The 14,777-nt window shown below is 28.8% G+C and overlaps 1 protein-coding gene across 1 annotated transcript; it reads right to left on the bottom strand.

Annotated features, from left to right (window-relative positions):
* Positions 1-940: 940 nt before the first annotated feature.
* LOC108450282 (ABC transporter I family member 6, chloroplastic) lies at positions 941-4,878 on the bottom strand. Its single transcript, XM_017747835.2, has 7 exons — positions 4,449-4,878; positions 4,277-4,327; positions 3,318-3,539; positions 2,978-3,100; positions 2,132-2,308; positions 1,393-1,496; positions 941-1,312 (listed from the first exon to the last, which is right to left on the bottom strand). Exons 1-6 carry the CDS (start codon positions 4,767-4,769, stop codon positions 1,410-1,412), a joined length of 981 nt encoding a protein of 326 aa, XP_017603324.1. The 5' UTR covers positions 4,770-4,878; the 3' UTR covers positions 941-1,312; positions 1,393-1,409.
* Between the last annotated feature and the right edge of the window lie 9,899 nt (positions 4,879-14,777).

Below are 14,777 nucleotides of genomic sequence, written 5' to 3' on the forward strand. Positions count from 1 at the left end.
AATAATCTGTCCCAGCCAAATTATCTTCCACAATAAATATTGTTTATTATTTGCAGTAAATCGCAACTTTTAAAATATAACTCTTAAATATTGATCTTCAAATACTTTACCTATACCAATTTCTTTTAATTCTAAATGTAGGTATCATAGGTAACAAAATCCAATGTTTTGCTTCTGCTTAGCGCTTAACACTAGTTTATTAAAATTATTAAAATAACTTTTCCTAAACATTATAAAACGATAATGCTTACTAATGCGCACAACATTTTAACCCAAAATCTTTAATCCGACATTAATTTCTTTTGTTACATGCTACTAAGTATATTTTAATTTAATTTAATAAAAAATTAATAATGTTAATAATTAAACATAAATTTTAAAATCTAAAAATTAGAAAGATTAAATTTCTAAAAATAAAAGGTCAAATTTCAAAGCATACGAAAAATACAATGACTTGAAACATATTTTAACACTAAACAGAATTACTATTTAAAACATAAAAATTAATTTATTAATTTTAATTATAAAATATACAAATACTAATATAAAAATATTTTCAATCTTTTAATATGAATTTCAAATTTCAGAATATTTCAAATTCATAATTTAATTGAATTTTAAAATAATCATCGATTCACACAACTAATATTTTAAAATCTGAATTCTTATTCTGAAATCCAAATTCTCAAACATCACCTTATAATCACATTTAAAAGGAATATATTGTTGCTTCTACTTTTCATTTTCTTGAAGTACAGCCATGCCAAAAACATTTTCAGATACAAGTAGAGGAGATATGTAACCCCTCCAAATTCATGAAAAAGAAATCTTTTTTTTTAAATAAAAAAATTGAACATACCGGCATCAAATATGTACTTATATCCAACACTCACATCCAAGTTCCAAGTCTGAGTCTATAGTTCAAAACAAAATTTCCAGATTAAGACAACTAAAAACAGGTAGCGTAGTTGTAACTTCAATTGAACTGATTATAATTATTATTCCATATATCTGACTTTCATCAGCTCAAAAATGGATGACTTGGTAAGGCATTGAAAATGGATATGATCAACAATAATCATGTAGTAAACAAAGTTCATTCTTTCTAAAAACCCTAATTCCCAAATCCCCAAGTGAGAAATGGAGGAGAATAACTCTAAGATTCACATGCCAAAGTTACAGGTTAACTATAAAACCAAAACGGTATAGGGTGCCATTATTCATACCTAAGGGCTGAAGCTCCATGCTCCCTTTAAATGATGGTCAAACCTCATTTCTTGAATTTGCAATGTCATTCACTGTGGAGCAGACGCTGAAAACAGAGCTAAATGGCTTTAACAACGGTATATTGAGTTTGATGAGAATCAAATATTTAGTACAATGAAAGTGTACCGATTCTGAATTGTATGCTAAGCAGCAGAAATTGCATTATAGCCTTTCTCCTCGAGAACTTCAGCTAAGGAGCTATCTCCTGTCTTAATGATTCTTCCATTCTCCTGGAAATATCACATTAGATCATAACCCAATCAGAACAAAGATATTTTCTTATAGCACCAGAACAAATTCCTTTTAAGATTAAATCTGAAGGATATAAAAGTTAGTAGTGGTGACTAAATAGAAAAAAACATGCGAAGAACAAAGCAGAACAAGTTCCCAACTAAATTACGTCCGATACTGTTTCAAAATGCTCCCAATGCCTAATTAAAGCATACATAGATGATCCTCATTAGCAAATCTAGGAATCAAATCCAAATAGACTCATCCATTAGGCGTAACTTCATAAATAGCAGTTAGAAACAAAGAGAAAGACGGAACCATGAAACATAAGTTAACTTGCAGATCACTTGAAATCATGAATGGGGGCCAATCTTCACATAGTTTATAGTTCAGCCAAAATCTCAGGTTGCTATAATGTTAGTCATTGGCCCATGTTAGAGTTTGATATCTTTCTAAGAAAATAATGGATATAAAAACAGACGAACCATACATGTTATCAGGAAAGCAAGCTATGTTATTTAGTGTGAAGAGTTTCCACCAAGGAGAAGCCACATTCACTAGTTTCAATGGAGAAGGCAATCAACAGGCATAAAATATACACTTGATCACTGCCTTGAATTTTTAAACAACTCACCATAATATGAATGAATGTCGGCTTTATAACTTCCAACAGTCGTCGATAATGAGTTATCATCAAAACTGAGTTTGTTGGAGTCAAAAGACCATTCACTGCTTTCGCTACATCTCGAAGGGCATCAACATCTAGCCCAGAATCAATCTCATCGAGTATAGCCAAGTCTGCTCCAAGAACCTATAAGTAAATATAGAGATGAGAAAAAAATTGATTTTCTTAGCTTCGATGCAATAAATAACCAACAAATCTATAAGTAAATATTCCCTAGATTTCAGAACTATAACTCACTATCTCTCTCTCATAGGGGAGGGGAGCAGCTCAGATTTGATCCCAGGGCATCCAAACCTAGCTGGCCAATATTCTATATTTTTGGCATGCAAGAAAAGGTCCATAGTACATGGTATGGTTCAGGGAGAAAACAGCAACAACCCAATAGAACTAAGGCTGAAAACGAGTAAGATAGAAGTTAAACTCTTTTTTTTTGTTTTTTTTTGGGGGGGGGGGAGACCGTAGGGTTGAAAAACTCTAATTTCTGAAGTCTATTAATTAAAAGAAAACAATAAGGTGGCTGTAAATCTATTTTACAGCCAATTTATACTAGGATTCCAGACTTCAATCCTAGCCCTATATTAAAACTAAGGAAAACTTATAATCCTAGCCATCCATCCATATCTAAAAATTATTAATAAAGCTGAAATATTAAAATAGCGTGAAGTAATAGCTCCTGTAATAGCATGTAAGCCATGAACAACAATTCTAAGTTCAAACAAGAATATTCCACTGCAACTATCAAATGAGGACAAAACAATTCCACAATGAATTACAGAAGACATTATATCATATTACCGCAAGCTGCAAAATCTCATTGCGCTTCCTTTCACCTCCACTGAATCCTTCATTGACATTTCGGTTAAGCAAATCAGTCTTCATGTTCACAAGATCGAGTTTAGGATATATGTAAGCATAGAACTGCAAGAGTAAAATGACAGAAGTATTATAATCAATAAGAAACTTAGCATGAATATTATGTTTTTGGTATATTTATCAGCTTACATATTAGAAGAATAACAGACTATTGCAACTTTTGATCTTTTCATTGTTATTGATTAAACAGGGAGAACAAGAACATCTCAACAATGCACTAGAAAGTTCTTTCCTAAAAAGACGGGGAAGGCAGTTCATATACCTCAAGTGGACCAAGCTCAGGCTCACCAAGTTTTTTCCTTCGAGCATTGTATGCCATGTGCAAAAAGTCGATATTGTTCACACCCGGGATCTCAACCGGGGACTGGAAACTCATAAAAAGTCCGGCAAGAGATCTTTCCTCCGGTTCCATGTCAAGCAAATTCTCTCCCTTGAAAACAACATCTCCTCCAGTCACCTCATAATCTGGATGACCGACAAGAACCTATAATACATAAATTCAATCAAGACCTTCCAAAAAATAATTCATAAACCAGTATGATTTCACCTAACTAGTTCAACAAATACAAATATCTGTATGATTAAACAAATATTACTAGGACTATTATTCAAGATTAGGGGTGTAATCGAGTTGAGTTGAGATCAAGTTGTGAGAATCTAGCGCTTGAGCATGACTTGAAATTCAAAGCAAAAAGCTTGGCTCAAGCTAGACTTGAAATTCAAGGCTCGAAGCTTAGCTTGAGCTCAATCAAGTTTCACTTTTAGAGCTCGAGCTCTATCTAGGATAAAGATCGAATTACTCAAGCTCGGTTAGTTATGCTTGATTACTTGATTCTCATGCTCTACTTCAATCTGATTATTTATGCTCAAGCTCACATTATTATTTTTTCAATACTAATTAAAAATAAAAAGGCTTGATTAGCCCCATGGCTCCTGAGCTATTCAAGTCAAATATTAGGATATTTAAGTTAAACTAGCTCGATCGATAATGACTGAGCTCAATTTGAGTTAGTTGAAGCCAAATCGAAGTAACTAGCTTGCACAAGTCTCTTTTACACCCTCATTCAAGATAAAGGAAAAAGATTACTATAATCAACCTGGGAATTAATTCAGTTGATTTATACAGTCATCTGCATCCCTTAGCCTATTCACAAGCTATAAACTCCTTTATAAAAAAATAAATAATAATTTAAATTTAAATACATGTGAAAGAATACTAACCTTAGAAAACGTACTCTTCCCAGAGCCATTCTTTCCCATTATAGCATGAATCTAATAAAAATTAAACAAACAAAATATAATTGGAAAAAGAAAACAGAGTCTAATGTAACAAAAATCATTCATAAAAATTAAAGTAACAGAAATATATATATATATATATCTTCTAATTGACCTCTCCATGGTGAACGACGAGGTTGACGCCTTTGAGGATTTCCTGCTTGGTTTCAGCAATCACGGCAGTTAAACCTCTGACTTCGAGAAGAGGCGTCTTGGAGTTGCCAAGACCGTCGGTGGAGGTGGTAGATTCAACGGCGGAGAAGGAAGCGGCGATGGGCCTAGGAGACGGCGCGTGAGTAGAGCGGAAGCGGGAAGAGCGAGTGAGAGGGAGAGGGAGAGGGAGAGGAAGAGAAATGAAAGAGCTGGATTTTAGAGTAAAAGGGGGAAAAGAAGGGAGTGGTGGTGGTGAAGCAGTGCACTGAATTTGCCAAGCCATTTGCCCTGCCTGACAATAATTTTTGTTTTCCTTTATTCGGTCACTAAAAAGAAAATTGGATTTTCAACCACATCCCACCCCATTCAATCAACTCAACAATTTATTTATTTATTTATTATTATAGAACTTCTATAAATAAATTTATGCCCTTATATAAAGTTTTAATAAAGGAAAATTATTAAAAATTAAATTAAATTAATATAAATATTTTACAATAATTTTGTAATTTTTATAGTTGAATAAATAAAATATATATAATTAGATAACTACTAATATATTAAAATATATTAATATAAAATATTATTTTAAAAATATTAGTATAAAATATTTATTTTTATATTTTACTATACCAACACTTGTTAACCTCTTAACATTACTTATAGAATTTAAAAACTTTATAAACACTTTAGTTTTCTTGAGAGTCTGTTTGGATAAGAGAGATTAATTGAATGAAAGTGTAATTATTAATTATTAGGGTAATAATTATTTCCTCTTGTAATTACAAATAAATTATAATTCCTTAGATGTGTTTAGTTGATAGAATATGATTACAACTTCATTCCTTATGTCATATTTGATTGTACAAAATATAATTACACAATTATATAATTTATATTTTAAAAATTTATTAGTACAATAAAAATTTTTATTTAACAAAAATAAAATTAAATCATCATATGGATTATATTAGTTTAAAAGTAGTTGATAAGACAATTACTAATAATAATAAAATAAACATTATAACGTAATTTTATCTAATTACTTTAGTACATATTTGTCGGGTTATTTCCTCTTTAATATTTAACATATACTCATTATCAATCATTTATTAGTCCTTAATCGAATTCATCGTCATCGTCATCATCTAATTTTGAATTTGCATCATTAAGATTATCAAGATATATTTCTTCCATATACTATTTTAAGTATGGATAAGCTTAATTACACCTATAATCGAAATTATGAAATATGCAATATTTTAGTATGATCCAACTTAATTTTTTATATTATATTAAGTTGATGTTGTTAATACGGGAAATATTTTTTTAGAACAACAAATGTTTTTTTCACCACATTTCGAAACCTTAAATGTATCAAATTAAAGAGTTCGTGAGCTGTTTATGGTGCTCATGTTTGGCCCCATTATTTCAAATGGTATTATACCCCATAATATGATGTAAGAAAACCTTTTGGATTTGCATAATTAATACCGACCTTGTAATATTTAGGTTTATAGTTCAAATAATCTATAACTTTAATTATAAAAATTTATATAAACTTAATTTGAAGAAAAACTTATGCCATGTTATATCCCTTCTTATAATACGTAAATTATGTAAAAAATAATATACTTTTTATAATTTATGACATTTATAAACAAAGCTTTATAAATTATCCAAAACTTTAGTAACTCTTTATGAATAATATAATTTTTACTTTAAATTTAAAATTATATTTTTTCTAAATAAGTTATGATATAAAACTATAATATTTTTTATGAATAAATATATTATTTTTATAATATATAGTACGGACACATAAATAAGTTATGTTCATACTTTTTATCATAAAATTTTATAAATAAATATATTATAACATTTTATAGCATGTAAATTATTTTTATAATAATTTTTTGCTATAATTTTAGAATTTTTAAGATTTAAATAATATAATTTTTGTTATAAATTTATAAAATACATAGATTTTATTTTTGAGCAATATACACAAATTATTTCTATAATATATATTTTAGAATTTAGAATATAAGAATATAAGAATTTTTTATCATAATCATCCCAAATACTCATACGTGTTCACGTTTATAATATAATCTTTATAAATTGTATAAAAATATTTTTAAATTAGATATTGGTGTAATTACGTATACAATTACTCCAATTCTCACTCCTCTCTAAGAATTAGATAGTGTCTAATTACTCTCAATTCGGCGAGACAAGCTAATTATAATGGTTATCTAAACATGTTATCCTTAAATAATTATTATCTTATCAAAAATACACTAACATGCTATAAACAGGAGTTGATCATGGGCTAGGCTGAATTAGGTTTGGGCTAGTGTAAATAAATCAGGCTTGATCACGAGCTGAGAAATGGGCCTAAAATTTTATCCAAATTTATTTTTTGAGCCTATATTTTTATTCAAACCCTCTGATTTTTCGGACTAACCTTCGGTTTGAATAAATGGCCCGACTCGGCCAGGCCAAGATCAGTTCTACTATAAACTCCAAATTGTTATGTTGTCAAAAATACATAATCAAAACAATATTTTAAATAATTTATCTATTCATTAAGACTTTACCATAAAATTTAAATAAATTTAAAAATATTTTTATATATTTATATTATCTTAAATAAAATTAAGTTGAAAATAAATTTGAATAATCAAAACAATCTACTTAAATATTAAAACCTTTTCAATAATTTTTTAATTTATAAAATATTAGAACTATCCATAATTGAATAATTTATTTAAAGGTAAATGTGACATAATTTTTTTATAAAAATATTAAAAGTTTCCCATAATTTACATTATTCACCCTATAAATATTACTACAAAAGCACCAATCCAATGACATGGTACATATATATATATAAAATGTAAGGAACAAAACAGAATTAGATCATAGTATTTCAGGAATAACTCTCCCATATGCATCATCTAATGAAGTCGTAAAGACCATGGTTGGTGGACATTCAAAAGTATACATTTGCATTGCCAAAGAGGCTGCTATATTAGCCAAAATATCAGCAACTTTATTGCCCTCGATCCCAGATATTCAAATCATCGCAAGGTTTGTTTTTATTGAAAATATTAGATTACTTTTTCTATCCAACATTCATTCTACATTATATTTATATGTAATCTAATAAATGATTCTTTTTTTAATTATTATTACATCAGCTTTTTCAAATGTGTTCTAAATAGAGCGAAAATTGACATAAAAAATCCACAGATTCCAAGAAATTAATATTTGTATCCACAATTAAAATAAATTTTTAATATGCTTTCATTTTGCACAGGTTCTTACAAGGTAAAACTTTGTCTCAAAGGAGCAAAAAAGAAAGTGACAAGCATGCACTAATTTAATACGTAAGAAGGATTGATTTTACAGTTTGATGAGAGCCTTTAAACGACAGATTTTTTTGATAAAATTTATTTTTAAGTATATATTTTATTTCCCATAAAGACCTCATAGGCCTAAACACTAACATCACGTTTGGTTCACTGTAATAGAATAGGGCTGTAATTGAATAGAGCTGTAATGGAATAGAGCTGTAATAAGTAATTCAACTGTTTGGTTGAATGGAATGGAATAGAACTGTAATAGTATTCTTGTGTTTGGTTGGATGGAATGATGTTGTAATAATATAAGGAAAAAAACTAAAATGACCAGAATACCCTTAGCAGAATTTTTATTAAGGAGATGAATATTGTTATTGTTATTAAATTTTAATAAGATTATTATTAAAAATAGTTTAATAAAATAATAAATAGTTTAACCATATTTTAACATAATTATTATTAAATATAATTTAATAAAAATATAATTTAATAACATTCATTATATAACTATTATTATATGAATTAAAAATCAAAATATATAACACTACAAAAAATATATAATCTGCTTTATTATTTTTAAACTTCAATACATATTTAGGCTCGTTTGTTTGCCAAGTAAAATATTTTCCGGAAAATAATTTATGGAAAATGATTTACTTTTCTAGAAATGATTTACTTTTCGGTGTTTGGATGAATTTATGTAAAATATTTTCCGTTATTTGGTAGATTTCGAAAATATTTTATAAAAGTGCTTTTAAATTAAACAAATATATATATATATATATCTAAGAATTTATTATATTTTCATTGTTTATTTGAGTTTATTATATATATACATTAATAAATTTTACATATATTGCAATGTTTTATTTATGGGTAAACTACAAAAATAGTCACTTTTGTTTTCCTCGGGTTACATTTTAGTCACTTATATTTGAAATGTTACGTTTTAGTCATTTATGTTATTATTATCTCCCTAATGATAATCCTACGTGGTAGTCCAACTAGATTTTAAGTGCCAACTAGATCTTAAGTATATCTGTTAATACATACTTCATCCGGGTAAATTATACAATTTTCTGTTAATACATACTTTACCCGGGTAAATTATACAGTTTTCTATTAATACATACTTCATCCGGATAAATTATACAGTTTTCTGTTAATACATACTTTACCCGGGTAAATTATACAGTTTTCTATTAATACATACTTTACCTGTAAATTATACGCTTTTCTATTAATATGTACTTCATCCGGATAAATTATACAGTTTTCTATTAATGTGCTTGTGAAGAAAAATACAGAACAACATTTCATAGATATGTTTCCATCTATTTCCAGATTACTATAGCAAGAGAGTAAGTCAAGTCTAAGTTATTGTGCTTAGTAGAAATAATAGAATGCAATGAGGCTACAAAAGCAAGAACCAGAAATTACAAGCAAATATAGTAATCAGGAGGAACAACAAGCAGTAAGTAATTAAGCCAAGTGGCCTATCAACCTGCAACCATTGGTATAGGGTTTAGACAAAGCAAATCAAGCAACATAGAGATAGATTGGTTCAGTGCAGAATAGCATCAATAAAGACCACCAAATGTGAAGATATCCCAAATTTAATCCATATTCTAAACTAGGTCAACAAAACATAGAACCATAAAAAAGGCACAGATGAACTAAATATGAACTATAAAGCATTAGGGAGGAACCGAAATCAATAAATTAATGAACATCCACTAGCAGTAACAATAAGACAAACAGTTATTTCTCTGCTATAAACAAGAATCATAGAGAAGAAAAGCAAAAAAAAAAATAGAAAGAGCAAAACCCTAAATGAAATCATAAACAAGATAGAGGCTATCGAGAAGAACGGAGGAACTGGTGACTTGGGTTGGTGACATGAAAGAGCGGAGGAATGAAAGTGGCGGAGGCAAAGCAAGCAAGAGATTTGGGTGAAAGAAGCATCGGATAGAAGTAAAAAAAAAAAAAACGTACCTTTGAGGAGATGAAGATGAAGGGTAGATGGATGGATGCTTGATTTGGAGAAAAGGTTGGAAGAAATCTGGAGCGAATTTTGGGAGAAGAAATCAGGCTATTTTGGTCCCAAAATCGAAAATGTATTCGGCGTGTGTGTTGAATAGCAATTCAGTGCCCTCACTCTGAATACCTATTACAAGAGGTGAGGAATATGGCGTAATAGCTAAGCTGCAGAATCACCTAAACGGTGAACCAAACGTATGAATCATCATGGCCTGGAATAAAGGCGAGAATGGCATAGCAATTCCATCCAACCAAACATACTGTAACATTTTGTATTCCTCTTTTCTTTTTTGGTAATTTACTTTCTATTACAACAATTAACTAATTATTTCATAATTTTGTCTATTATTTTTTATAAATTTATTATAAAATTTTATCCATTTTATTTAACCTAAATATTTACTTATTATCTATTTTATATATATTAAAATTTTATCAATACATATAGTTGGGGATCGACTCGATTGAACAACGAACAAATAAAAAATACTGTAAGAAATTGAGAAATTGAACACACAAATTGAACATGGAAAAACCTCTTCAAAGAGAATAAAAAATCATGAGTAAAGATAATTTTACTATAATAGCAAAAGAATAAAAAGTACAAAAGATGGAGATAAAAACTAAACCCTGAAACCCAAAAAAACAAATAACCCTTAAAACGTAAACACAGCATTCTCCAAAAGTGTTATGAGTTCTAATCTTTAATGGGTGTTTATTCTAAGGTTGTAAAAGAGTCTATTTATAGGCTAAATTGTAGCTCAAATAAATTATGTTAATAAATGTTAAATATATTATACTATTAAATACTAAATCTTTTAGAAAGAAACTATTTTTGTTTAACTTAACTTGTAAGCAATGATTTTTACAATATATTTTAATTAGAGAAAGATCGCTTAGTGCTAATATTTTTTTAGAATTTTACTTATGATAAAATGATTTAAATTTATTTATAATATCAATAATAAAATTAAATTTATACAAAATTGTAAGATAATTTAATTGATACATACAATCAAACTCGTGCATCATCGATAAGAAAACTAGTATAATATGTATATAAGCACGAGTTTGAAAAAACTTTGAACTGACATTCTTTATTTTTCATCATATTACTAAATAAATATTATAATTTAATAGAAGTTGTGATAATCACATATTTAAAAATATTTATAATTTAGTCGATTGAGTCTTAGCTCAATTGACATTGACATTGTTGCCAGTGTAAGAGGATGTGAGTTTAAGTGCGTTGAAGCATATTATCCTCTTATTTAAGGGTTGAGGAGAGACTATTGGTAATTTTAAGTATTGTATCAAAATGAGCAAATATTATAAGAACCTACAATGAGATTAATATTCAAAAAATAATTATAATTTAATTTACAACTATTAGTAAAAAAGTTGTTAATTTTAAAATAGAGTTTACTCTAAGTATAATATACGAAAAAATTATGATAATTGTATTTGTTATAAAATAAAAAGACAAAAAGTAAAGAACAAAGAAAATAAAAGAGCAAAAGAAAGAGCGTATTTTTATTGATCAATTAGAATATTTACAAAACTCCTCCAAAGTCTATATTTTTAGGCATAAGAAGTATAAATGAAGTAAAAATCTACTTCTAATGACTATTAGAATTTAAAGTACATCAAAACTTATATTGATCTTGATGGACATCCACTTAATAAGATATTCATAATACTCCCCATTGGATGTCCATTGTAGATAACGTGTCTCATTAAAACCTTACTAAGATAAAAACCACGTGGGAAAAAAATTCCTAGTGAAGGAAAAAAAAGTATACATATCTATTGTAACATCCCGAAATAGGGCCTAAACGGAACAGTGGTTGCGAAACCACAAATCCGAGGTAGAATGTAACGGCCTAATTTTTAGTGGTGTCAAAAATGGTGATTTGAGATCACTAAATCGGACAAATAAGATTGAACAAGATAGTAACTTAATATTTATGAGTCAAGTAAGAATTTAGAAGAATTTGTGAAATGGTGAAATTAGTGAATTAAAATAATTTATTAGGTCAGACGGGTCAAAAACGAGGTATCGAGACCTCAAATTTGAAAATCGAGCTATAAATATTTTTATAAATATTTATTAAGTGTCATTGAGTTAGTATTAAAGTTTAGTTAGAAAATTTTGAGGTTTGGATAGCTAATTAATTAAAAGGACTAAATCGAAAATAGCTCAAAATTTGTTAAATTGTGAGTAAATAGCTTAAGTATTTAAAAAGATGGATTTAAAGAGCAATTAGACCCAAAGGTTAATGGCTGGACGGTTTGGGCATGAAATAAGCAGGAAAACAATGTGAACAAGGGACAAAATTGGAATTAGCATAAAAGTTAATAGTTAAAAAAATGATGTAATTGAAAATCTAGACATTTCTTCATCTTTCTCAGCCAAAAATGCCGTAGCAGGTCTCCTATGCTGGTTTTTCATATTTTTGCACCATGTAAGTTCAATTTTACTATTTCTTAGTAATTTTTATGTTTTTGTGACTTTTACAATTAGGTCCAATCATCTAATTCATTAGTTTTTGATTTGGTGGGTGAAATTGGAAGTTACCCTGGCTGAGTAAGGGTAGTTTATGATGAATTATTATGAAATTGAAGTTCTAATTTCATATTAAGGTTGTTTTATTAAGTCATTTTGATAGAAAATGGTATTTAGGACCTAATTGTGAGCAAAATTGTGAATTAGATGTTGGTGTTGAAATTCAGAATATCAAAGGCTGTGAAATAGTTTATAATGATAAAATAAAAGTGTTAATTTAGAAAAAATTAGTTCAATTGATGGGTGAATTGAGCAGGGACTAAATTATAAAAGCTGTAAATTTTGGGGTAAAAGTGCAATTTCGAATTTTGAACAGCATAAATTGTGAAGTGAAATAGAAATCAAATAAATGCTAATGAGTAGAAATATTTTATATTATAGATCAAGAATCCAAAGAAGAACGAGGAAAAGAAAAAGTAAAGGACTAAATTGTAAGGTTTAGTCACATTTTGTATCAAGGTAAGTTTACAGTAAATAAATGCAATATTCTTTTATTTTACATTATTATTGTCAATTTCCAGCATTTATATATTTATGTTATGAAAATATTTAAAGTCGAATTTAAGGTGAAGTGACAGAGGAAATGTGTTAGAAAGCCCCGGTTGAACCCTAGGAATGTTAGGATATTAGGGTTGACAGGACAGAACAGAAATGAGCCATGTAAGTCCATATTAGAAATATGACTTTGGAGACAGGATTGAGCCATGTAAGTCCATATTATATATGGCATTGGAGACAGAATAATTCATGTAAGTCCATGTCAAAGACATGGCATTGGCGAGATATTGATGAGCGAACGACCCTAGTATCCTTAGTATTCCGAGTGGTTCAATGGGTCAGGATACGAGTTAAATTACAGTGAATTAACAGCAAAGGAAAAGTAGATTATACTTATGAAAAGGAAAGGTCGGGTAAGAAAGAAGGTAAGGGAATAAAGAAGAAGATAGAAATTGAGAAGTAAAGAAATTTATGATGTTAGATGATATTATGCATAATTATCCATTATGTTGAATGTTGTGATTTTTTGCTTGTAAGCTTACTAAGCCTAGTGCTTAATCTCTTTATTTTCTTCTTCTTATAGTACTTATCTAGTCACTCGGGATCGAAGGAAATGTCGGAGGCCGATCACACTATCAAAGAAATAACTCGGTATAACTAGACGTTTTGTTTTAGGTATAGCATGTATAGAAACTTAGCTACTTTTGGTATAATATGAATAATGAATGATGTGTAAATACTTGCTAGTGATTAGCTAAGAAAATAGCTGATGATATACATGTTTATTAATATGTATGATTGAATGATGATTATCACATGAAAATTATGAAAATGTGAAAGTAACCTAAAAACAGATTCAAGTAATGAAATGATGTAACTTTGAAAAATCACTAAAATTGTAGAAACATAGTTTGAAGATGAATAATATATGAAATTAAAGCTTATTATGTATATTTTCTTATGGAATAAGCAAAACAGGTAAAAGTATTATATTTTATGATATATCTGAGTTTTAGTGAAACAGGTCAGAGCGATTTCTGGATCCCCGTTTCAACTTTGAAATTCACCATAAATTGTACAAAACTAATTTTAAGGTATAATTTATATGATTAGAATGCTTGTTGAATCTAGTTTTTAGATAAACAAACGACTTAGTCATATGAATTTTGTACAGGAAGAAAAATGGTTCGTAGTAAGAAGAGGTCAGTGCAGTCGAGTTTTGAAACAGGGGAAATTTTAACTAATAAACTGTACTAATTGGCTAAGTCAAAAATTCTAGAAAAAAATTAGTAGATATATATATGAGTCTAGTTTCATAAAAAATTTACGGATCTTAATTTCGAGTTTTGAAACTCGAGAAATGAATTTTTAAGTAACCATAATGCAGAAAAATAGTTTATTCCTAAAATTAAAATAAGTGATTTAGAGTTGTTTAAAAGGTAAGATAAGTTTAGTAACACCTCAAGCTTGACTCCGGTGATGGTTTCGGGCATGGGGGCATTACATTTATTGGTATCAGAGCAGGTTTAGTCGGTTCTCGGAACAGCTAGTGTGAGAAAAAGTCTAGCTATACATGCCATACTTGTATTTTGATAGTGTGACGACTCCTGACGATTTTTAAATATTTTGTTTTATTGTAATGGATCCCGAGTGAGCTGGTGATGATGATGTAGAAAGTAATGCACCTGCTCCCGTAGAAGGGGTAGCGCCATCGAGAATAGGCGATGTGATTAATCGGGGAGGAGTGACTGAGAAGCTCTCTTCCAAGCTTTGAATGATTTGTTTGCCGAGTTCGTTCGTACGAATCCGGCAGTTAGAC

This window comes from Gossypium arboreum, chromosome 5 (genome assembly GCF_025698485.1).
Source record: "Gossypium arboreum isolate Shixiya-1 chromosome 5, ASM2569848v2, whole genome shotgun sequence".
Taxonomy (NCBI): Eukaryota; Viridiplantae; Streptophyta; class Magnoliopsida; order Malvales; family Malvaceae; genus Gossypium; species Gossypium arboreum.